General features: G+C 41.5%; 1 protein-coding gene across 2 annotated transcripts in view; it reads left to right on the top strand.

Moving 5' to 3' along the window:
- The window catches only part of kmt2cb (lysine (K)-specific methyltransferase 2Cb), a 79,695-nt gene that overhangs the window by 35,533 nt on the left and 19,442 nt on the right, over positions 1–24,720 (top strand). The window contains exons 15-38 of one of the 2 annotated variants that reach the window (XM_030074337.1): positions 751–873; positions 2,488–2,604; positions 2,868–2,972; positions 4,929–5,033; positions 5,148–5,329; positions 6,475–6,639; positions 6,781–6,887; positions 7,041–7,112; positions 7,279–7,491; positions 8,008–8,127; positions 8,502–8,627; positions 8,779–8,912; positions 10,062–10,254; positions 13,399–13,491; positions 13,784–13,831; positions 15,132–15,272; positions 15,398–15,430; positions 15,927–16,067; positions 17,813–17,954; positions 18,076–18,311; positions 18,722–18,795; positions 19,300–19,497; positions 19,705–21,687; positions 24,373–24,686. In XM_030074337.1, the coding sequence (XP_029930197.1) occupies positions 751–873; positions 2,488–2,604; positions 2,868–2,972; positions 4,929–5,033; positions 5,148–5,329; positions 6,475–6,639; positions 6,781–6,887; positions 7,041–7,112; positions 7,279–7,491; positions 8,008–8,127; positions 8,502–8,627; positions 8,779–8,912; positions 10,062–10,254; positions 13,399–13,491; positions 13,784–13,831; positions 15,132–15,272; positions 15,398–15,430; positions 15,927–16,067; positions 17,813–17,954; positions 18,076–18,311; positions 18,722–18,795; positions 19,300–19,497; positions 19,705–21,687; positions 24,373–24,686 (5,165 nt within the window). The remainder of the gene's footprint in view (positions 1–750; positions 874–2,487; positions 2,605–2,867; positions 2,973–4,928; positions 5,034–5,147; positions 5,330–6,474; positions 6,640–6,780; positions 6,888–7,040; positions 7,113–7,278; positions 7,492–8,007; positions 8,128–8,501; positions 8,628–8,778; positions 8,913–10,061; positions 10,255–13,398; positions 13,492–13,783; positions 13,832–15,131; positions 15,273–15,397; positions 15,431–15,926; positions 16,068–17,812; positions 17,955–18,075; positions 18,312–18,721; positions 18,796–19,299; positions 19,498–19,704; positions 21,688–24,372; positions 24,687–24,720) is intronic. The other variant, XM_030074338.1, reaches the window with a different exon arrangement.

Consider the following 24,720-nt stretch of genomic DNA (forward strand, 5'->3'; position numbering starts at 1 on the left):
AGACTATCATAGACACTGTATGTAGGCTATCTCTGACAAATAAGAAAGGAAATTGAATCACACCCATGGCTATAATATATAATAAATGATGCTGGTGCGGGAAGACTAATTTAGTTGGCAAAATGTTTTTTTTTCTTCCCCAGATATATCATATTGCTTAAATAAACATTACAAGCCTCAAACTAATTTGTTATACTAGGCCTGGGGAAATGTATTCCAGAAATTTGAATGTGGCTCCCTTTTAGTCCAGCATGCTTTTGTCTGATACAGTCATGTGCTGCCGTGCTGACGCAACTCCCCCTGTTTTGTCAACATGCCAGACAGACACACAGTTGCCATGGCGAGAGGTTGCAGGGCCTCTTTTCTGCTGCATGGTGCTGTGATGCCTTGGCAAATGCTGCTGTGTGAAGTGCAACTAACACAATTCTGCTCTCCACTCTTGCCTGTGCAAAGAATCTCTAGTTTGGATCATGCCTCTTCAACTCATATGCATGGAAGAGCCAAATGATTGGCTTCAACATAAAAAGTAACCTTTCTTGGTTCTTTCTCAGAAATATATTCATTCTCAGCTGCCCTTATATGGGTGCATTTTGAACTCCCAAATGGCTACATTAGAAACTCACTGCATCTCTCTAGCATCTGTCTTTATATGTTTTGTTTCTTTGCTGGCTTTGTTTTTAAGTTGCTGCATTTTGTCGCCCTTCCTCCCTCCCTCTCTCTCACTCTCTCACCCGCCCCCCCTTACCTTAGGGCGCATGGAGCCCCCATAGCAGTGTGAGCTCCCCCTTGTCCTGGTCGCCAGACCAGCCAGAGGGGTGGGACGTCCCAAAGACCAGGCAGTCCTCTGGCAGCCCCGGCTGGAGCATCAGAGTGGTAAATACCGTGGCTCACCAGAGACGCCAAGGCAGCAGCTGCCCTCTGTTAGCTCTCTGTTTACCCTAGGCCTAGTGACATGCACTGCCAGAGTGTTGCTGAATGTCACTGTGATATATAGTAGCCTACACTAACAACTACTACCACCTTACTACTAAAAGGGGTTCAGAGGCCCGTGGATAAACAGAAGTGATTTTACTGTAGGGGAAAGATATGGGCAGCTTAATAAATAATGAATTTTGCTGACTTTTTTTTTGTTGAATTAGTTATAAAAAGGCTATGGTGTAGTAATACAGCCCAACATGTATACAAATAATTGGTTAATCATTAACACTAATGAATGAATATGTCCTGTGTCTGTGTGCTCATTTGCAGCCAGGTGCTGTTGTGGTGGCTTGTCCTCCGTCTTATTTAAGTGTTTATTGGCTTGACTCATGATTTTTTTTTCTTTTTTTATCCTCCCTGAGTGGGTGGAGTGTTGGGATTTTGAGGGTAAAATACAGGCACTTAGTGAAATGTCTGCAGCAATCTGTTGCCATGGTGACATTTTCGTCACACTTGGCAGAGCTGGGTGAGGGTTAATTGGTGTGCTGTGGCAGGGGTCCAGTCCAGGTTAAACAGCATCATACTGTATGTCAATCAAGAGGAACACAGGATGGGAGTTGGGGGGGCAGGTTGTTGGACTCAGGCCAATTGTGGGGTAAATGGGAAGGGATTTTGGGGCAGGTGCTGCAGGGTTCTCGGAAATGTAGACTTTAGTTAGACAGTCACAATTAGGGAGAGGCCTCTCACTGAAAATGTGCAATGGCACAGTACAGCTTAAATCTCAAAAACAACAGCTTAGATGCCTTATATCAACAGCCAGAGAAACCTGTAAGTTGCCGGTTGTCATAAGGGCTGACTGGCACAGTTGGTCGCGTACTTCTAAAATTACAGTCATCACTGAGACCTATCAAAAGTCAAGGAAATTGTTCAAGAGATCAGGTTTCTTTTCTCCCTGTTGGGTATAGATAATATGAATTAGCTGATCGTGAAATAAGAACTATTTTAAACCCCTCTTGAGGATGACTGTGTTTTTTTTTTTTTTTTTTTTTGCTTTTCAGGGAATGCATAGCAATGGCAGCATTTCAGTGTTTTTGTGAAACACTTGAGTGTATTAAATGAATCACTTACTCATCATGCAGGCTTTTCATGCAACGGCATCTCTCTTCCGTACAAACCCCACTACAGCGGATGTGACATTAGCTTTCTAGAGCTCGATGAGCGCTGCTGTTCCCGTTATACAGTCTTATCTCACTCGAGAGGTGATACCAACCTAAAAGCTCGACGGTGGGTGTGTTGAAAGATCTCCCTTGGCAAACTTTTAAATGAAGCTGACTTCATCTGTCCGTTCAGGAAACGCCAACTTGAATGACTCAGCGGGTGCAAGTGCACATTATCAGGAGACAGAGAATTGGAAAGAAAGGAACTTATGTCTGACCGTTTGCATATTTAAGACAGGGCTGGTGTTTGTCTTTGTGTGTGTGTCCGTCCCATACAGTGTGTCTACGTGCATCACTGAGGTGCAGCATTGTAATTTTTTTTTGTTTTTGTTGTTGTGTCTTGCATCCACAGGGCCGTGGCTCAGGCTTCCCGGGTCGGAGGAGGCCCAGAGGTGCTGGGCTGTCAGGTAGAGGGGGACGTGGCAGAGCCAGAGGCAAGAATGGAGCTAGTCCCACCATCAACCCAGGGGTATGTGTCACTAACTGAATCACAGCCTCACCCTCACAGATATTTACCAATGACAGACTAAGTGATACGCAAAGGAGTGTTGTTTTTTTCCCCTCCAGCTTAAGACTTGAACGGATGTGTTATAAGCAGTAATTATGTTAATGACAGATTAAACTGTTTGCTGGTTTCATTTTATGATGGCGCTTGTGCATTCCCAAGGGCCAGTTTATTCTATCATAATACACCATGTTTCTATATTTATTGTATTTTTTCTTAATATGTAGCTCACCACAATTGAAACACCATATCCAGTCAAGGAGGAGGAGGAGAATGCCATGCATAACACAGTGGTCATATTCTCCAGTAATGACAGTTTCACATTGAAACAGGTATGTGTGTTTAAAAATACTCTCATTCTACTGTATTATTGTGGTATTTATATATAAACCAACATACTGTAGTCTAAAAATCTCTTTCATATAGCTGCTCTGAAATTAAGTCTGGGTTAAATGACCAGTCCCACTGGAGTTATTGATTCTAGCAGTGTGGGGCAGACACTGCAAATTAGCTTTGGCTATAAATGTGTATGCATAGCTTCCATTTTATATTTTATACATGCAATAATGTTTAATGCATTTGTCCTTGTTAAAAACACAAATAAATAAATACCTTTGCCAGGAGGAATTGCTTTTAATTTTATGACAGAATCATATTGAAATCTTATCATCGTTACTGTATGTACCTTTTGTCTAAAACTTATTTCCCATGAAATGTCCAAATTTGCAGGCAAAGTACAGTAGTACAGTGCAGAAATATGAAGGACAGATGACTTAAAGGTGCCTCCTCAGTGGCAGTTCAAGGTTTAAAACTTCACTAAAAACACTAAAAATCAGCTTTTGTGCTTTATAGCTCAAAAATTTCAGAGGTTGTCAGTTCAGTGGAGAGGAAATGGTTGTACACTGCAAGTGTATGGATATTACAAAGTCTATCACTTAAAAACAAAAAACAAAAAACAAAAAACTGTAAATCTAATAATTAAAGCCTTCTTACTGCATTTCCAAATTACACCAGAAGTGCTCCAGAAGTATTAGCAGTGTAGTAAATTAGAAAAAAGTCTGTAAGGCTTGTCAATACAGTAGCTCTTTATTCTACACATAAACTGCAGTTTCTGAAATAAAAACAATCCATGCTCTATTCAGATTATTCACTAAAAGTAGATAATGTAAAGAGATTGTATCCAGTTTTATCATGCTATCTGTGAAGTGAATTTTCGACATTTACAGTGGAAGTAAATGGATTTTTTTTAATTGAGCAAGTTGATTTAACATTTCATTGTGGTAAAACTTAATTTAAAAAACTGTATAACAGCGATATAGATGAACTGAGCTGACTGAAGAATCATATCTGTAATTCTTAATTTATTACAGTTATTTAAATTCTGCACTTACTGATAAGCAAAGCCTTGGTGCTGCTTCCAGCTACATTTTCTGTTTTTATTTTCTGCCTTCAAAGTAATATTCCTGAACCGACTGGGGGTCTATTCTATGAACAATAAATGCTCAAATAGAAAGATTTTGTAAAAAATTCATCAAAGTTATAGGGGGTGGGGGTAGCCTTGAGGTTAGCATTGCAGGCTTATGATTGGAAGATTATTGGTTTGAATCCCGGGCCAGGTTTGAATTCGTGGATATGGAAAGGGAATGAGAAATGTTCTTCCCTTTCTTCAACAATACATCTAAGGTGCTGCTGAGCAAGGTGCCTAACCCTCAGTTGCTCCAGTGGAGCTGATCAGTATCCAACAGTACAATATTGGTTTCACAGGGCACCTCTCATGTGCTAATGTGAGTGTGAAGCAGGGTGGTGTTAAGAGTTCACTCAACCATCCTGGGTAAAAAGATTAGAAAGACCAGTCCTTGTTTGCATGGGTCCAGTATTGCTTTTGCTTTGTGATTCAGGATGCTTAAATGTACCTCAGTGTTGGCGGATAGATAAGAAATGCACTGTACGCTGTCATATTTACGCATCAAGCTGAGGGTATGGAAAGGGTATTTTATCTCCAGAAGTTCGCACAGAAGGCAAACGTGCATAAATCAATTCTCCTTACAGCTCTAGTGACATTGAAATAATATGCGGAACATATTGAAACTCATGAAACTGGCTGCTGACAAACAGTGTTAGCCAAAAGTTCAGCAGTGGTCAACTTTTCCTTCTTGGCAAACTGAAACAGACATCAGCCAACTTGTTTCTTGGCTGCTCATTGCAGAAAAGGCTTTAGAATTTTAGAGTGCCTCAGGTGAATTGCATCAATGAGATGGGATGTCTCACCATGTCCTACTTTCTTTCAGGACATGTGTGTGGTGTGTGGGAGTTTTGGTCTGGGCGCAGAGGGCCGTCTTCTGGCTTGTGCTCAGTGTGGCCAGTGTTACCATCCTTTCTGCGTTGGCATAAAGGTAAGTAAATCACACAAATACTTGAGGGCATTACAGTATTAAAATCATGTGTTCACAGCATTTTGGCACATAAACAGCAGCTACAATGAAACTTCTTTCTTTTATTATCTCTAGATCACCAAGGTGGTGCTGAGTAAAGGCTGGCGTTGTCTGGAGTGTACAGTGTGTGAAGCTTGCGGCCAGGCCACAGACCCAGGCCGCTTGCTGCTGTGTGATGACTGTGACATCAGCTATCACACGTACTGCTTAGACCCTCCTCTGCAGAATGTACCCAAGGACAGCTGGAAGTGCAAATGGTGAGCAACTGACACCTGTCTGCCTGTCTGCCTGTCTGTCTACTAGAAAACTTTCTCAGCTCATGACAGCTCACTCTGTCAGTTTTCCATGTTGCTAACACATTATAGTTTGGGTTTTCTCCTGCATTCTTTGGTCCTTTGATTGTTAAACCATCACCAACACCAAAAACATCTTGGTCAGTGTAATTTGGACTGAGAAAATATTGAACTGCACCTCACTGCACCTCTTTTGACTAGGTTTACCTTATTTTGTTGCATCATTCAAATGGAACTAGCTTCCCTAACAGAGCTGTGCTACGAATCTATAATAATGACATTTTCAGCATTTTTGTGTTTTTTCACTCAAAGCTGCTCATGCAACAATCAAGAAGTTAGATGTTTTTTTTTTTTGTTTGTTTGTTTTTTTACCATATTATACAAGTCTGCAGTTTCAGTGACATCACTGTGCATCTCTACCCACCTGGGTTTTCACTACAGATTCATTAGCGTGTTCAGTTGTGTACAACAGACAGCCTCATATGTTTTATGCAGGGGAGTATATTGAACTAAACACCTGTATAAAAATTATAGATGAACAGTATTTAGCATAGCCGCATACAGGATTTGATGCTGCAGTCCTTTTTGCCATAATCCTGGGTGAGCATTTCCTCAGAAACCCAATTCAGATGTCAAAAGCTTGGAACTCTAACTCACATACAGCAACTAGAGCGGACATCAGCTTGCACCATCATAAATCTCCGGAATCATTAGGAAGTCAGCACCACTTACCAGCCACCTAATCTAAATATTACAGATTTAAGTATGTGAGGGTGGGTATGTCACTGTTGTTATTAACTGGGCACTTCCCATCAGCGATGTTTCATTGAATTTCACCCATGACACTTCTTGAAGGCGCAGTGATTATGTGCCAGAATTACTCTCCCTAACACCCATTGCCGATATCAGATAGTTGCTCCCTCTATCTCAGACCTGCACTTAGGTTTATTCTTGTTTCCCTCAAAAAAAGTAATACATTTCTTATTGCAGTCTAAGGAAGCATGCTCACAGCACTGTGAGCAGGCTAGGTGTTTTGTAACACAGTAAGTCTGTGTTACCCTCTCAAGTAAGCTGGTGAGTGTGACCTCTGTTCTCTCTGCCTCCTGCAGGTGTGTGTCCTGTACTCAGTGCGGTGCCACCTCCCCTGGCCTGAGGTGTGAGTGGCAGAATAATTACACCCAGTGTGCCCCCTGTGCCAGTCTGGCAACATGCCCCATCTGCCTGCTGGACTACAGTGAGGGCACCATCATCGTGCAGTGCCGCCAATGCGACAGGTGTGCACCGTTTCTAATGAGACAAACATTTCTGCATATTCACAAAACCTGTCAGCTCAGGAGGACCAGTCTTTATTAATGTGTTTTTTTTTTTTTTAACAACGTGATTGCCTATTATCTAAACCCTTTCCATGTCCACAGATGGCTTCATGCCTCTTGTCAGGGACTTCATTCAGAGGAGGATGTAGAGAAAGCTGCAGATAACAGCTTTGACTGCACAATGTGCCGAGCTTTCAAGTCCACTAAGGGTATGGAGTGTAGCATTGATTCCACTATATCAGCTTTTCACAGATTTTTTTGTGTCTAATGTAGAGTGAATAGTCCTTACTATCATATTTAGCCTCTTGTTTTTTTCCATTCTGTGTTGTTTAATACCTTTTGTGTATCCTGTGCTACTGCAGTGGCGACCAAGGCCAGAGACTCCATTGAGCCTGCAGTTATGACGCAGATTGTTACAAAGGCTAAAGAAATGGGTAAGTCCACAGTTTCAAGGCTGGCAGAGAAAACAAATGACAACAGATAGAGAAGTTGTTTTTTTCCACTAGGTGGTGATTACTTCTTAGCTCATACATGCCTTTACCACCTTTGCTGTGTAATTACCAGTGCACTCCACATTATTGGTGTGTTTTTGGATTTTAGATCTGGCAAGGACCTACACCCAGGACGGTGTGTGTCTGACAGAGTCGGGGCTGTGCCAGCTCCAGAGCCTGTCTGCTACCGCGTCACGGCGCAGGAAGCCCAAGCCCAAGCTGAAGCTAAAGATCATCAACCAGAACAGTGTGGCGGTACTCCAGGCCCCTGTGGACCCCCTCTCAGAGCACTCTCGCGATGAAGACCTGGAGGATAACAGAGGTGCCTGTCTTCACTCAAGCTTCTTAGAAACCACTTCAGGGCTCTTGCGCTTTTCTCAGACTGGTTAATAGAAGCGTTCAGTGTAACAGTCAGTTATTGGGGGATGGGGACAACTGAAGGAAGCCACAGACATTGATACGATTTATGTCAGGAGCAGGAGAATGTGCTGGAAACTCTTTTGAGCTATTGATTTAGGTTTTTATATTGATCTCTTAAAAAATTTAAAATTTCCTCTTGAACCAAAACTTTTCCAAGCAGGTGATAAAAAGAAATAAACTAACTTTGATTTAAAAAATAAATTAAAGCAAATATACAAAAAATGGAAAAGTCACACTGGAAATGGAACTCCTTAATTATGAAACTCATGAACTTAATTTCAATCAGGCCAATGTCCTGCCAGTGAGTAGAGTTGAGATTGAATTGACCCTGGTGCTGTGTCAGGGGAGGGGGGGGGCCGGGGCAGGGTTTTCAGTGCCGCAGGGCTGTCACTCATCATCAGTGCACTCCCTCTTGCAGAGGCGGAGCTCCTGGATTGTGAGGGGAAGTCTGACTCGAGCCTGGAGCGAGAGCCAGCAGAAGACGACTCTAAGGGGGCCGACGGCAGCAAGAAGAGGAAGAGGAAGCCGTACCGGCCGGGTAGGGCACCTGATTGAAGGAGACAGCTCCTCTGAAGCGTAAAATGGTGCAGTACGTGCCCGGCGCTGTAGCTGCAGCCAAGCACAGCCATCTCAGGGCCTCTGATGTACAGAGGGCTCTATCTAGTGTTTCCAGTGGGTGTTTTCAAAATGATGTCTCCATGCTCACAGCAATACTATTAATATAGCCATAGACTCATTACCTTGCACCTCTTAAATCATATCACCACCAAGATAGTAATCCGAATAGTGTTTTATAAAAAGTGTAGTTGTTAGTCCTGTTATGATATGACTAAGATATTAGCCAAAAAAAGCATATGAATCGAACCTTTGGTGTATTGTTTGGTTGATAAATAAATATCCTCTCTCTCCCAGGCATTGGAGGGTTCATGGTGCGCCAGAGGAGCCGTCCAGGACAAGGCCCAGGCAAGACCAAACGATCCCTCTGCAGGAAGGATTCCTCTGGCTCTGTGTCAGAGAACCCCGCTGGAAAAGATGAAGGTCTCAGCACCAGTAATTTATCCACACATCTAGTTTTCCAGAGAGTCATTTTTTTCACTTACTAAGCTATGAGCTTAGGTTTTCATTTCATCAAAGTATCGCTTGAAGACAGAGAGAAGTAAAGGAGATGGATGTTTTTTGAACCCTGTTGCAGGATGGACGGAGGCACTGCCTGATACCCCTGTGGATGAAACACCACCTGGCCCTGAGGCCCCAGAGAAAATAAAGAAACGCTACCGGAAGAAGAAAACCAAATTAGAGGAGGCCTTCCCTACCTACTTGCAGGTCAGTCACCTTTAGTACTACAGCACATAGTTCCCAAAGAGATTTTAACATGAGTAGTAAAATCATAACTTAACAAAAAAGGTTGTATAGAATGACTTCATTTGTGATGGGTGTCATCATATATTGATTTTAAGGATTTAAATTATGTTTGAAAACCGATCTAACCTGTTCATCCTCAATACTACAAGATCTACAGATAAATCAAAAGTCGAATGATAATCAACAATCATTTTGCTATTTTCGAATGAAGCTTTCTGTGTCTAAGGCATAAGGTGATCATTAAGGATGAAATTACTGCATTAGTAAAAACAGCTTTAGCTCTCTACATGCATTTCATCAGGTTGTACTTGGAAAAATCATTAACCTAATTTTGGTTTTATTGTTATGTGAATTTCCAATTCATATTCACCGATTGTCTGGTCATGTCATGCCATATCTTCATAAAAAGCGCTTTACCCCACCCATGGGAAGGTTGAGAATGCAGAGTACATCGCCAGGCACAGACCTTTGGTGCGTGGAGCCCCTTCTGTGAGCTCTTTTAAGAGAGGAATAGCCTTAAGGAACTCTCCGTAGAGGATATTCGTCTCTGATCATCCTCTCCAAATGGCTCCTGTCTGGGTTGTGAATTGACGTACAAAAGCTTAACCGCAGACGACTTCAAGGCTCCTAGTTTCTAGCCAGTATCTCAGTGTCACCTTGTGTTGGCCAAAACATAGATATGTGATGTGCATTAAGCCACTGGCAGCTGTCACTGCTGCTCTTTATCCCGCCACAGCAGGAGGAACAGGGAGCTGTTCGGTCTAACCTAAAGGGCCCAACACAGAGAAGCACATTTGATTAATTATTGAAACAGAAACGCGTCGGGCTTTTAATGTCTCGGTGCAGTGGGGAGCTGCAGTCACGTGTCTAGGTTGAGAATGGTAGTTGACTTGTGGATACATGTCATTTGGTAGGTGCTGTTAGTCTTAGGGTTAGGATTATGCTGACACACGGGGGGTGCTGTGTGTCTGAATAATTCTAGTATGTGATAGGGTGATGTGCATCCCAAGAAACATCCCTTTGGGATGATGTTGAAAGGGGGGGGCGAATCAGTTCCTGAATATTATTGTCAGTACAGAGAACTGACCCATGTTTTGTTGTTATGTTTAGGAGGCATTCTTTGGGAAGGATTTACTGGACAAAAGTAAGCAGAGCAGGCAGCAGGGGGTGGAATCAGGCTTACTGGAGGAGGGGCAAGGCCAGACAGAGAGGAAGCACCCCACCACCAGCTTCCTGGACCCCTCATCTGACCCTCTGCTCAGCGCACCAGCCTCGTCCCTCCACGCCAGGCCAGCAGGAGCACGTACGTACACACACAACTCCATTAATCCAATGCCGCTCAGTCAGCCATGACCCTATTTGCTTTAATGTTTGCAGTGTGTTTGTGGCTGCAATTGCGCAGCTGCATTTCATGAGTGGTACTTTGCAGTGATTGACAAAACAAAAATTTCTCAAGTATAGATTTCTGCCTCCACTCAAGGCGGAATACAGATGAAAAAGGGTATTGAAAACTTAACCAAGCATTTCTGATTACTTAGACCTTAACAGTCCTTTGCTATAGACAATAGCAAGTGTCAAACCCTTTGAAAATCATTTATTTTAGAGATCAAGAGGTGCTACCCAGTGAATGATGAAGAGATGACAAATACTAGCATCGTATTTTTCAGCATGATGAAAAGGTTTGAAATAAACTTTGACTTCGGCAGATGTGACCTATAGGTAATAATGCAATTTTCAATACTAATTAAATCCTATTTGGCAAGAGTAGTTTTACTGGAGGAGATCCTGTGAGTGTTTATATCGCCAGTCACCTCTTTAACAAAATTACAATTCTACCAGGTCTGTAGTCTTTACCAGTAAATTTGGACTAATATGCAAAAACAAGTTTAAATGGATTTACATGGATTCTTTTTTTATCTCTTTTTTAATCCCATTATTTCTATATCACAACTTAATTATCGTGAAATGTCAAACTTTATGTTCTTATGATACAAGTGTATGTTATGATCATGAGATAATTAAAAAACGATTTTCTTTGTCATATCTGATGTATATTACGGATTCTGCCTTTTTCAGGCCTTGTGCTTTGATCAGTTTTTTTTTTTTTTGATAGTGTCTGCTGTTTTTAGTTTTTTCTTTGCATTGGTATCACTGTCAGGTTTACTAGGTTTGGCAAAACCTTTTGTTATCTCAGTAACTAGATAATTAAATCCTCTGTTAAGGTAGTAATATACCTGTTAAGGATTCAAACATATGAGCAACATTGGCCAGTCGTGGCTTCCATACTACACTTTTCATGTTGTGTTGTTCATAAATATGACATTTCAGGCTACTGCATCAGGTAACCAACATGATGAGTATGAAAAAGCCCCAGTAAACTTCCCAATGAATTGAAAGATCGCATAGAAATCTAGGTGTGTTAACAGGATTGTGTTTACTCAAGTGGCTGTCGTTTGATTAAGGTAATCAGAGGCAGGTACTCAGCAACTTTTAATAGTTAGAGTATTGCTTTAATTGCATTAAGACTGAACTATTTGTATGTGTACACACATATTCCATTAGTATAATCATTATGGAGGTCAGTGTTGTGCAAGAATGCGTTAAATGAACAGCATTTATTGAATGTGCTCATGTTTTTGGTGAACGGTGAACTGAATGTCTCAGTTTGCAATCAATGAAAGTGAACATGGTCATGGACTGTTTTACAGCACTCGAGTACAAGAATTTACAGCAACAGGCATTTCTAGTGCAAGTTCAGACATAACATTTATTAACAAATCAGAACAGTAAAACAGTCAAATTAATCTATCTTGGATTCTATAGAAGTATAAAGTAAATCATTTAGTTTGGGAAATGGACAGTGGCAATAATTGGCGGATGGGGATGAATGGAGGAGGTTCTATTGAAAAAGAATAGCTCAGAGCAGCTCATTTAAAAACAAACAGAACAAATGAATGTGAATTAGTTAATTTTTGGGTCTGTGAACTTTGTTCTATATTTAAAATTGTGAACTGTGAACATGAAGGAGTTCATTTTAATCTGTGTGAACTGAACTTTGAACTAGTTCTTGTGAAGTGTGAACCTGCACAACGCTCGTGCAGATCCATAAAAAGGATGAATGCAAAAAATAATTAAATAAATAAATAAAATCTGAAGATCAAAATCTGTTAAAGTAAGCTAATAACACAGTTTATCTTGTGTATAGCAGCATTTGTGATGTAGGTTGCTGGTTAATAATGTTTTTCCTGCAATTGACAAAGATGGGAGAGAAGTAACTGTAGTGGCAAGGCGACCAGATGAGGTGGCCACGCAGGGTCCATAGCAGCACGCTCCACCAGTCTTAAAAAAATGAAATAAAATACACTTCAAAGTTGTCCTTTGACATTTTTGAGTGATGAACAGAGTTGGCCAAATGTGGATTCAAATCAAAGGCCACAACAACTGAAGTGATTGATGACTGAAGAGAGGATCCATGATGTTGAAGACAGCCAACCAGGTGTAACTCTTATGGACTGACAGAATTTACAGCCATGATATTTAGCATCCCACTATTATGAATCATATCCTCTGTGGCATTTTTTGACAGTTTGTTTACGTCAGCTGGGTCTTTACCAGTGCTAGGTGAGTTCAGCTGGTGTTAGGCTACTCATATATTCAAACGTTATTTGTATCTCCAGACAAATAAATTCACATAATGTGTTCAGCTTCAATATTATGAATCCAGCTACTGTTGCCTTTCATGTGGGCATTCTTGGGTAATGTGGCTTCTAGCTTTGCTTATTTCACAATGATATCAAGGGTTAATTTTGGTGTATATTTCAGCCTTTTTTGGTCCTAAGACTGTTTAAGTCTGCTTTTGTTTACATCTGCTTTGCTGCATCCTATGTATTGCCCCGCCCCCCTCAAATATGAAGGTTAAGCTTCAGCTTTACAACTGGTTTGTCAAAACTCTACAACCAGAGGAAATAACCAAACTTCTGTTTATGCTAAGCTAACATTGCCAAAACATGGGCATTGACTGGTGCATGTTTTATTTTAAAGTGCTTAACATCTTGCAAAACATCTCTTTATCATGTTTGAATGATCCTGTAGAATTAAACATCTGCGTAGATATTACAGAACCTCTGCTAATATAACTAATCTGGTGTGAATAGTGTGCAATTTAGGCTAAAAACAACATATTTGCAACTCCCAAAACCATATGGATCTCATGAAGCTTGCATATACATACTGTATAAATACTCCTGATCCAAGGAGGTTTATAGTCATTTTGCTTACAGCAATCTCCACTCTTCCTTTACATTGCTCAAGATCAAATCCTACATTCACATGTGGACACTTGTGTGGCATCCAAAGGAATGGCACCGACTACTAGCCTCATGTCCATTTACCATCACCATCAATTATGATTTGTGACCGTTTTTTCTTTTTTTTCCCCCATCTGCAGAGACCTCTGAGGAACCATTAGTTGATCTATCTGATGTTCTGAGCACTGATGCAGACATCTTGGGAATGCTCGGGAAGCCAAGCAGTGACTCTGGTGCGTCATTTATCTCACAGGCAGTCACAGTGGCAAGAATTTATAGTCTTAACACCTCTAGCTCTAGGTTCTCGAAATCTTTTCTTCCCGGGTTGAAATTTCCTCAGATAGCAAATTTCTTTTACTCTCACCACATTGGTATTCTTTTTTTTTTTAATGTCAGTCTTTTCACAATTTTTTGTGTTCATCTTTATTTATTTGTTTGTTTATTTTGCATTGTCTGAAACGTGTTGTGCTTGTTCTGTCTTCACTATTTTTTCACTCATTTTTATCTGGTTTTGGGTTCTTGTAGGTCTTGATTTTTGCCCCTTCCAGGTTGACAGCTCACCTCCTCCTTTTGGTAAGGGTGCCATGGCTGACTAATCCCTCGCTTTAGTGCATTCTTCCTCTCTTATGATGTGTGCAATTTAGTGTGCATGTATATGAGTTGCTTCTTACTAATCTTTGCACATATGCACCATGTGTCCTTCCTAAACAATGTCAGATTGTTTTTAACAGTCTGTCATTTGAAACTGCTCAGTGCTTACCTAACCCTCTTCACAAATGCACTCAAATGGGTATGGTGTGTGGGTCTTTTTATTCCTATATTTGTTTATTTATTTTCTTTCCTACCAGGGTTCTCTTGGTGACATTTTCAGATAGGCTTTGGCCACAGATTTAGAGCTTAACATTCAGAGATGCCTTCAAGTTGCTGCAGAAATAGACTGGCAAGGACATTCTTCCATCTTAACTCAAAAGAAATGAACAATTTAGAGGCAAGCATTTTAGAGAACAAGAGGCCTTGGTGAACAGTCTTTAATTTTTTCTGATGACAGTGAAGGTCCTCATTTCTCAGCCCTGTAGTTGGATGAAGAAAATGTCTGCAATTTTACCGAGCTCTGCAATACATGTCTTTTGTGTAGTTGTTGTATTCTGTGTAGCTACTACTTTGCTACTTTGTTCTGTTTAAATGTACTTTGGGCTGATATGTTTCTTAATGCAGTTCTTGCTAACTCAGAGTTGCAGCCTTCCTTATGTTCATATAGAAGTGTGTTTTTAAAAATTTTTTCCAATGGATGAAATGGAAAGCAGATTACCGTGGGAAGAGAGTAATTAGCAATGATAGCTATCTTGTTGAAGTTACCTAAGCTTGCTTCATCATCTTCATTTAATCTGCTGGCAATGCAGTTACCAGGATATTCAAATGGATTTTGCTTATTAGCTGAATCAATAATTACAAAATTGCTGAAGGTGGCATATTAAAACTTCCCTATAAGGAGAGTGCTGGAAGTAAGGAAGATCAGCTTAATTGAAGAGTCAGAATAATATTTTCCTCTACAGATATTCAAGTGTTTATTTATCTTCACTGAGATTTGGTATGGCCTATCTGCCTCTTCATTGTTCCCAAAACACTTGTGTTGCTCAACACAGGAACCCCAAAGGAGCTGTGATTTTTATACTATACTGTTATGATTTCATTCCACAGGCAATAAATTGTTTAGACAATAAACTTGTTCTCACTTTAAATCTATTTTTATGCTCGCGTTTTTGGTTCAGTATTTTGTTGATGTTGGCTCACGTGTATTTGTGTGTGTGTGTGTGTGTGTGTGCGTGTGTGTGTGTGTTGTTTGATTTTTGTGTGTCCGTGTGTGTTTCCACAGCTGGTCTGGACATCGGGCCCCTGGCAGACAGCTCCCCAGTGGCTCCCCCGTCCCAGTCTGGCCGACGGACACCTCGTGCCCTCCCAGAGGAACCTCTGGACGGGATTCTCAGCCCAGAACTTGACAAGATGGTCACTGATGGTCAGTGTGAGAGGCCAGACATCCATGTCAACGCTGAATCCCCTTTTATTTTTTACACTTGTCTCCTGATGATTGAATGCAAATTCTATAATAATCTTTTCTCTCCCACTTCTCCCATGTTTCAGAATCAATTCTCAGCAAACTCTACAAAATTCCAGGTTTGTGCTTCAGTCAGTTCTTTCAAAATTGTGACTGTTTATTTAGTGTTGGCCTGCACTTTGAATTGAGAATTGCCTGAGAACTTCAAATACAGAGTTGTTATAGCACTTAGGCCATGCAATAATATTTTCCCAAAAAATTTTGTGCAGTTACGTGTGATAAGTTATGACCTTCATTTGACTGCAGTAAAAAGTCCCCGTCTCTTGAAGGCAATAAAAGGTCTACATTAATTATACCTAAAACAAAAAGCCATCAGTCGTGTGTTGTTGAAAATCCAGGCCTTTCAACATCCTTTGCACATAATCTCATATAGTCATTGAATAATCTGTTTGAAATGTAATCAGCAAAAAACTTCAACAGTTGACAACCACATATCAGTGGCATAGATTGGGAAATCATTTCTGGTGTTGCACTGTGCTGATTTTACCCACTGTTATCCATAGCCTAAAAGCTGTTATCCCACATAGTGCTGACTGGTGTCACCCACTCTTACAGAGCTGGAGGGTAAGGATGTAGAGGATCTCTTCACAGCAGTCCTGAGCCCCAGCACCAGCCAGCCACCACAGGTGCCTCACCCCCAAGGTCCAGGGCCACTCCCTGCCCCACCAGGCACCAGTATGCCTCACCCCAATGCAGGTACATCAATGAGTATATAACTGTCACACATAGCATTTGATTCTGTTGTGATTATCCCAGCAGCTCATTCAGCCTTAAAGAAATAATTAAGAAATTTTGGCAAACTCTGATGTCAGTTGGTAGCTTACATGAGTCGCACCTTTCTGACATTTTCACAGGTAGTCATAACTCATAACCAGCAACCCCTGCTTAGAAAGGCACAGTTACACATACATGTCAATACATGGAGTCAAACTTTATTCAGCTCCAAAACTACTTAAACATACTCCATGGTGGATAGCAGGTAGAATGGCACATAACATGGCAAATGGCAAAACATTTTTTCATGATTTAACCTCCCACATAGAAACACACATACATACACCACCCTGACCACCAAACCTCACCTTCTAAACAGAGCCTAATATAAAAAGGGCAAGAGAAAAGGCAAGAGAAAACGATGGCAATATGTAACTCGAAAAGGCTACATTTTCTGAAGAAAATTTGAATGTGCTTGCTTCAGCTTGAAGTACTTGAAGAAGTACTGAATGTAATAATAGAAGGGGTTGAAGTAGTAATAGTGTAGTAGTAGTAGAAGGGGTTTAGGTAGTTGAAATAGTACTAAATGTGGTAGGAGTACACGGGCTTTAGATACTTGAAGTAGTGCTAAATGTAGTAGTAGCTGAAACAGAAGACGGTAGTTTCCTTCAGGTGTTTATTTGTTTACCTTTTTCCAAAGCAGGAAGTGAGATGGCCTGTCTGAACACATTATCGCCATCAAGTGGTTAGATTACAATGGATTGGGAACAGGCTTACCACCACCCCATGCCTCCATTTGTTTGGCTAGATGGTTGTGCCAGACGTTCAGTCTATATTCTGTGCAGCCTTTGGGTGTTCAGCCCAAAATGCCTCTGGGCAGGAAGTAACAGCCCTAACTATCCCGCCTAGCCAGTGCAACAAGAAATGAAACAGTTTGAAAAAGGAAAGATACATTTTTAACATTGTTTTTAATAATAATACTTTAACACAAAATCTGTCAAATGAAGCGGGCAGATTTTTCCCTCTTTTCCCTAAATCAGTTTAAATGGCTCTCTGACTTGTAATTTCTGGTCAGAAAAGTGGTACTCCTCTAAGCTCCATTTTCTCTTACATATTTGGTGTTACATAAAGAGTAAGAACAAAAAAAAAAATAACAGCATGTTTTAATTTTAAAAGGACTTAAGTTTGTGTTTGACCTGTGGTTTTCTTTGGGAATTTGTGAGACATGTAAAGCAGCTGTTTCCAAGCTTTTGCTGCTCTGAAAGATGCCAAACAAACATCCCATCTCAACCCTTTGAACACTGTGAGATGGGAATTGGCAAAACCTACATTTCCCAGTTCCCAGTTGTCTTGACCGTACCATCTTTCACTTATACACAATAACTTATACAGAAAATGTAGGCCTAGCAGAAAATAGGTTTTACCAGTGGTTTGACTTTAACATTATAAAATAATACATTACTTAATTGCCATCATAGACTACCATGGCATTATGTTTGCTGTAGGTGTACTATGGAGTGTGTGTGTAAGTGCTTAGGGAGCTATTTATGTCCCTTATCTCTGACTTGCTAGCAGGGGCCGCCTGCCCAATATGATGCAAAGAGCTGACGTCAGTGACAATTTTATCTATCAATCAATGTTATCACTAGTGAGCAGAAAAATAAGAAAATGAATGCATGCAAAAATGTCTGAATTATCCCTTGAAAACCTTGTTCTGTGTACTGCAGGGAATCCCATGTTTCCAAGAATGCCAATGATGAATGGCATGATGGGACCAAACCAACGCTTCCCTACAAATCCAGGAGCAGGGCCCTGCATCCCAGAAAATTTCTCCCCCCTCCACCGTATGCCTTTCACTGACAATCCAAGGTAATGCCCTGCTACCTTTTAGGAAGATATCATCAATTGTGAATTCATTATTTCTCAACATATTGACATGGGTGTAGTGACTTCACTGTAACTAAGGAATTGGTCTTCTGTTTTGCTGCAGGGACAGGAAATTCAATCAGATGCCTAGAGAAGCAGTAGGCCCGTGGCCCTCTCCTGCCCATGGCCCAGGCCCTACCCCTCCTGGATCTTTGCCTGAGGGAGAGACTGAAGCCATGTCCAATGCCCAAAGGAGTACACTCAAATGGGAAAAGGAGGAGACTCTTGGAGAGCTAGCCACTGTAGCGCCCGTCCTCTACACTAATGTCAACTTCCCCCACCTTAAAGAAGAATTCCCAGGTTGGTATATTGCTCTAAAGCTAGAAGACACAATATTTCTTTTTTATTATTTATATTTACTTCACCTCAGTCTTCTTGTTTTCTATACAACATGTCAGGGATAATATAGATTTGGCTGACAGCTGCTGCATCTACTGCTGTAGAATCCTGGCTGTGAACATGATAATTTGAATACTGTTACTGTTTACTGACCCCTAAAGGAAGAATTCTATTGATTTTGGTGACCCCATAACCTTTCCTCTAGCACCACTGTCAAGCCAAAGTCAGTCGTTTCGTTTTGTGATTCCTGCCTGCAGCACAGTATTATTTTGGGCACACCCTTTTCAATGCCTCTTTACATCACAGTATAAAAAAATGAATCCCGTTAAAGCAGACTGTTGGCATGACAACTCATCTTATTCTTTCAACAGAGTGGTCTACTAGAGTCAAGCAGATTGCAAAACTATGGAGGAAGGCGAGCTCACAAGACAGGGCCCCGTATGTGGTAAGATCACTAATATTTGTGAATTTTCCCACATTTCTCCCACTATCTCAAAACCTGAAACACTTGGATCTTAGCAGACATCAAATCGTCACTATTATTCACACTGACATTGTATTAGTATGCAGAAGGCAGACTCATGTATTGCATCTGGCCCCTTGCCTCTTGCCAATGCAATTTGAAATCCGGCCATTCACAGATGAACTAATTAACAAAGGAAGCACTGCTCAGTGTTAGAACTCACTATGGTCTCTGTAATTAAGTTCACGAGAAGTAATTTTATCTGGCAGAGGCCGGTTTTAAACACTTAGTTTTGATTACAACTAGAAAATTTTATCCTGTAGTAGTGGTACCTACAGTTACCTAGGCTATGGTTGCAATTTTTGTCAGACTTGCTGTGTACATATGAGGTGTCTATGTCTGATTGTTATTGTGTTTTTTTTTTTTTTGTGTGTGTGTGTGGGTGCATGTGCATGCGTGCTTGTGTGTAATTGATTTGTTCTCCAGCAAAAGGCAAGGGATAACCGAGCTGCCCTGCGCATCAACAAAGTCCAGATGTCCAACGAGACAGTCAAGAGGCACCAACCACAGCAGCAGCCCCCTGAGGTGTTTGATCCCAACATACCACTAGACACAGAACTGCTCTTTAAAGACCCTTTGAAACCCAAAGAGTCAGAGCATGAACAAGAGTGGAAGTTTAGACAGGTAAGAGTGTATATACTGAAGCCAGGGAATGCAGCGGCAGGTCCACTTATGTTAAGACAACTGAGAGGTGGTTTAGAAAGGCTCCCTAAACAAGTGAACAATCCTCCACATAGTCTGTCCGGTTCATCTGATTGCAATATGAGACTGTCAGTATTTGTTGCTTCCCTCTTGAAGTCTAATCCCTCTTTTCATCTGCTCCTATAACAGCAAATGAGGCAGAAAAGTAAACAGCAAGCCAAGATTGAAGCCACTCAAAAACTGGAACAAGTTAAGAATGAGCAACTCCAGCAGCAGCAACAACAGCAGCAGCAACAGCAGCAGACAAACAGCCAGTCTGAGGGAGACAGCAACAACAGTGGTAACCAGAGCCCTGCTTCCCAGCCCAGCAATGGCAGCATGTCCCCCATGCAGCAGGTCAACCCTAAAGAGGGGTTTGCCAGGCCACAGCTGCCAGGAACACCCACTTCAGGTCCTCCAGAAGATGTGTTTCTGCGACCCCCGCCTCCCCCTCCATCGGGTCCGTCCTCCCAGCCTCAGTCCCCACAGGTCTTCTCACCAGGCTCATCTGGTTCCAGACCCTCTTCTCCATGGGACCCATATGCTAAGATGGTGGGGACCCCAAGACCACCCACTCTAGGGCCGAATGCATGCCGCAGAATCTCCATGGAGTCAGGGAAATCCCCCACTTCCTTAATGGAGCATCAGGACAGAGGTAGGCCATCTCCTGCTCATGAGTCTTTTGGTTCTCCTACATCTATGAGCAATGACCCTTACGCCAAGCCTCCTGACACACCAAGGCCAGCTGGGGAAATGGACCCATTCCTGAAGCCTATGGGACCCCCCAGATCTAGCCAGGCTGCCCAGGGGAGGCCTCCAATGGGTTCTCCGGGCAGAGACCCATACTCAAGACCTATGATCAGAAATGAGGCATATCAACGCATGGCCCAGAACAGGATGATCCTGTCTGACCCTTACTCACGGCCTTTACTAGCACCTATCCCTGGGAGTAATGAGTCTGGCTCAGTGTCTCTGTTCAAAACACCCATGCCCCCACCGCAGGCTCAGGACCCTTTCAACCGGCCACACCCCACTGACAGGTTCTCCCAGAATCAGCAGAATGACCCCTATGCTCAACCCCCCCATACTCCAAGACCCTCTGGTAATGACAATTTCACCAGTCCTCCTAGAATGGCTCAGCATCACTCTCAGGTCCACTCATTTGCTCAGCCTGGATCAATGACACAAATGTCCAGGAATCCTTACGCTCATGCACCCTCCACTCCAAGGCCTGACCACTTTACTTATGACCCCTTTGCCCAACCCTCTGTTCCCACCAAGCCAGCCACAGACCCTTATGCTCAGGCCCCAGGTACCCCTCGGCCAATCAATGAACCCACAGCCCAACCTCGCCCATTCTTTGAGCCCTATGCTCGACCTCCTGGCACCCCACGCCCACATGACAATTACGGCCAGCCATCAAATACCCCTAGCCCATCCTCTGACCCTTACTCCCAGGCTCCTGCCACTCCTCGCCCCAGTGGGATAAACCAGTTTGGTCACCCTGCACAGAGGATGTCTCCTTCCCACTCAGTGGACCCGTATGCCCAGCCGCCTACTCCACGACCCTCTATGGGAGAGAGATTTTCCAAATCACCAGGTAGCCAGAGGGTGCCTATGGACCAATACACTAATACCTCTGGAACACCAAAGACTGGGAGTGGTGACATGTTTTCGCAACCAGGGGCCCCCAGACCAATGCTTAATGACCCCTACTCCCAGCCTCCAGGGACCCCACGGCCTAGTCCTGATGGGCTCAACAGACAGGGGCCAAGGCCAGGACCAATGGGCAACCAGGATCCCTTCTCTCCGTCTCAAGGCAGGCTACAGGAATCCTTTCCCCATCCTGGCTCACAAACACCAAAACACCCAAGCATGCCAGAAGATGGATTTACCCAGTCACCCTCCAGAAGACCCAATCAGACGCCTGTCCATGACCCTTTTGAACAGGCCCCCATAACCCCTCGTCCACAGCAAACAGAGAAAATAGAAATGAAGGATCAGTCAAGCGTGGGTAACAGTGGAACTGCCCCCCAAGACCCCAGCCAACTGTCTAACAACCCACAGATGCCTGGTGCTCCCTCCGAGGCTCAGAGTGTTCCTTTGGCTGACAGTGAGGAAAGACTCAGACAGGTACATGTACACTGATGTTTCTCTTATATTCCAGATCTCTTTTAAACATCACTATGAAGATCTGATTTTTGCATTGTTTCAATAAATTAATACATTCTAGGCATTTTCATCTTTTATATTTTTAGGTAAAGGTCTACTGAAAGAGAAAAACAATTAAAATTCAGATATAAAGCTCATAAAATAAATTTAAAGATATCAAAATCTCGTGTTTCAAACATACACAATCTCACTGTGCATTGAATGATGCAAATATAAACAGGTTCATACCCCAAAATAGGTAGGAAGAGTTCAACAGTCAGTGTTTTGTTTGGAAAACCGGATTGTTTATCAAAGCTTTGATGCCTCTTGGCATGTTTAGTCAGTCTTAAACACTTCTAGAAGTTGGATAAGGTGTGTTTGTGGTGGAACAAATATCTCAAGGAAATTGAATCAGGTCAACTGGACATAGTTATATGTCTAGAAGATGTTTCACCCCTTATCCAAGTGGCTTCATCTGTTGTTCACCAGACTAGACTGGTAGATTCAATTTCCTTGAGATGCCTATGACATGGACGAATGAGAATATGCACAGACAATATAACAAATACATGGAATAGCCGGCATGGCTCAAAGAGAGGTTTGAAAACCACAACTGTAGAAAAATACAGATATTCTACTTAAAAAAAAAAAAAAAAAAATGTTCTTGAGAAAGATCCTAAGAAAAGTCTACGTCAGATTGATGACATTTTCTTAAATCTCAGAACTGGTATCAACTGTGTCCTTGCAATGATGAATTTTATTATCCTCGTAAATTGAAAGCGTGTTCCAGTTGATCCAAATTAGGATGAGTAAACACCCTGTCAGTCCCCATAAATGGCCATGACACTGCAGGACGGTATGCTCACACAAACATCACACCGTTTTTCAAATTGATCCAATCAAGAGAAGTCAAGAATGCCCTGATAAAACTCTAAAAAACATAGAGCACCAGACTTCAAATTTAAAAAAAAAAAAAAAAGAAAAAAAAAAAAAGAAAGAAAAAGAAAAAAAAAACCTGCAATAGTTCTGAAGTGGAGATACTGCTGCAGGAAGTGAACACCAAATGAGCTGTCATGTTCAGTAGTGGATAAAGTAACAGAAAAAAGATGTATGCTATTACTTGTTCTGTAAATGCTGTATATGTGGAAAAGGATGCAAACTTTTATAAACTGTTTAGTTTATAAAAAAAAAGTATGTATTTATAGTATAGTATTTATTTTAAAAAGTATATTGTAAAATAATTTATATAATTATTAAAAATATGCTAAATTATATTAATATTCTTGTAATTAAAGCCTATCATTTTAAACAACTGCAGAATTGAAGAAGAGACAATAACCAGTTATTTCGCATGAACGTCAGTGCTCAAATGTGCACAAGTGTGCTCTTGAGTGTGCATATATTCTGTTCTTACCTAAGAAGATCCTCCCCCACCCCCCGCCCCAAAAATACGGTGGTGAATGTCAAAATATTCATGAAAACTGGGTAAGTGGCTTTTAAGAAGAGATTTCTTCTTAAGAATGGTTGGTTAATGAGACCCACTGTTCTCTTCTTTGTGCTGAAAACAGATTAGCACTGTAAACTGACTTTTTATTTATTGTCTTTTTAAATTTGGATATCAATTTTTATATTTACACAATTCAGTCATTGTTAAAGCTTCCACACGTGCATTTTCTTTCTCTCTATGCCTTGTTTCCACTTGTCTGTTAATGACACAAACATATGGGTTTAATAGGATTAACATCAGAAAAGTAGGCAACAATATAGACACTGCCCTTTTATAGGACTTCCACGTAATACAATACAGTGATAGCAAATAATATTATTTAGAAATGTGATATTTGCAATTTGGTATTTATATGGGTCCTGAACATTTTGTGTGGTGTGTTAGGATTACATATTCCTTCCAAGAGTGGAGATCAACAGTATACAGTGAGAGCTGAGTTTAAAGTGAGGTGAGGTACAGAAAGCTCAGTCTCTCCGTCTCAGTTATTGGTTTGATTGGTGTCATGTTGGTTCACATGTAACTTGAGGTCCTGAATGCCAGCGAGAATGGATAAGCTCAGTTATATCATTAAATGTATGATCCTCATGCCAAAATAAAAACTTTATCTTGTTAAATTTATCAGCTTTGGAACATCGCTAGAAAGTAGTCCAGTGAAATTATAGCCGATTACAATCGATTCACATCTTATTTCACTCGCTGGTTTAAAATGAATTGGAGTACAGGTGTCGTAGGGGTAGATCCTTAGCAGAGATCCTTAAAGCATCTCAGAAATAAAAATTGTAATTAAATATAAATCTTCCATCAAATGTCCCTTGAATTTTTTTTTTTTTTTTGTTGTTGTTGTTGTTGTTGTTGTTGTTGTTGTTGTTGTTGTTGTTGTTGTTGTTGTTGTTGTGTTAATATCAGTACAAAACTTGAAGTGAGACCAAGGGAGAGAAAGCTTTGTCTGTGCTTGTTAGCAGAATTGGGAGAATGCATTGGCAAACAATGAAGGAGAGGGACCTGTGACTTGCCTTTCAGACTATATTAGTTGTGGAGGCTCCAAATGAAATGACAACTGTGAATCGTCTGTGGACCAATTGAAAATATATGATAGGCAATATCTAGCCTGTAGGCCTTTTGGTATCACTTAAATATAATTGGCTTTTTGTGTTTTGTAGCGGCAACGAATCAGAGAACTAATCCTCAAACAGCAGCAACAGAGGAGTGCCATTCGACAGGAGAGGGGCCCCCAGGAGCCTGCTGGCAACATGACCCCAGGAACACCACGACCTTGGCCCCAGGAAGGTGCTGGGCAGCAGGGCGAAATTTTCAGTAGGCCTCCTCCACCTTATCCAGGACAAGGACCCATGAGAGGGCCCATGAGGTTCCCTGGACCTTTTCCAGGGGATCAGCGTGGCCCTTTTCCTAACGAGGGGCAGATCCCTAGGGGCCAACATCCTGCAGATCCTAATCTAAGACATCAGGGACCAAGGTTTGTGTTGTCATTATTGTTGTGATTTTCCTTA

Source organism: Myripristis murdjan, chromosome 17 (genome assembly GCF_902150065.1).
Source record: "Myripristis murdjan chromosome 17, fMyrMur1.1, whole genome shotgun sequence".
Lineage (NCBI taxonomy): Eukaryota > Metazoa > Chordata > Actinopteri > Holocentriformes > Holocentridae > Myripristis > Myripristis murdjan.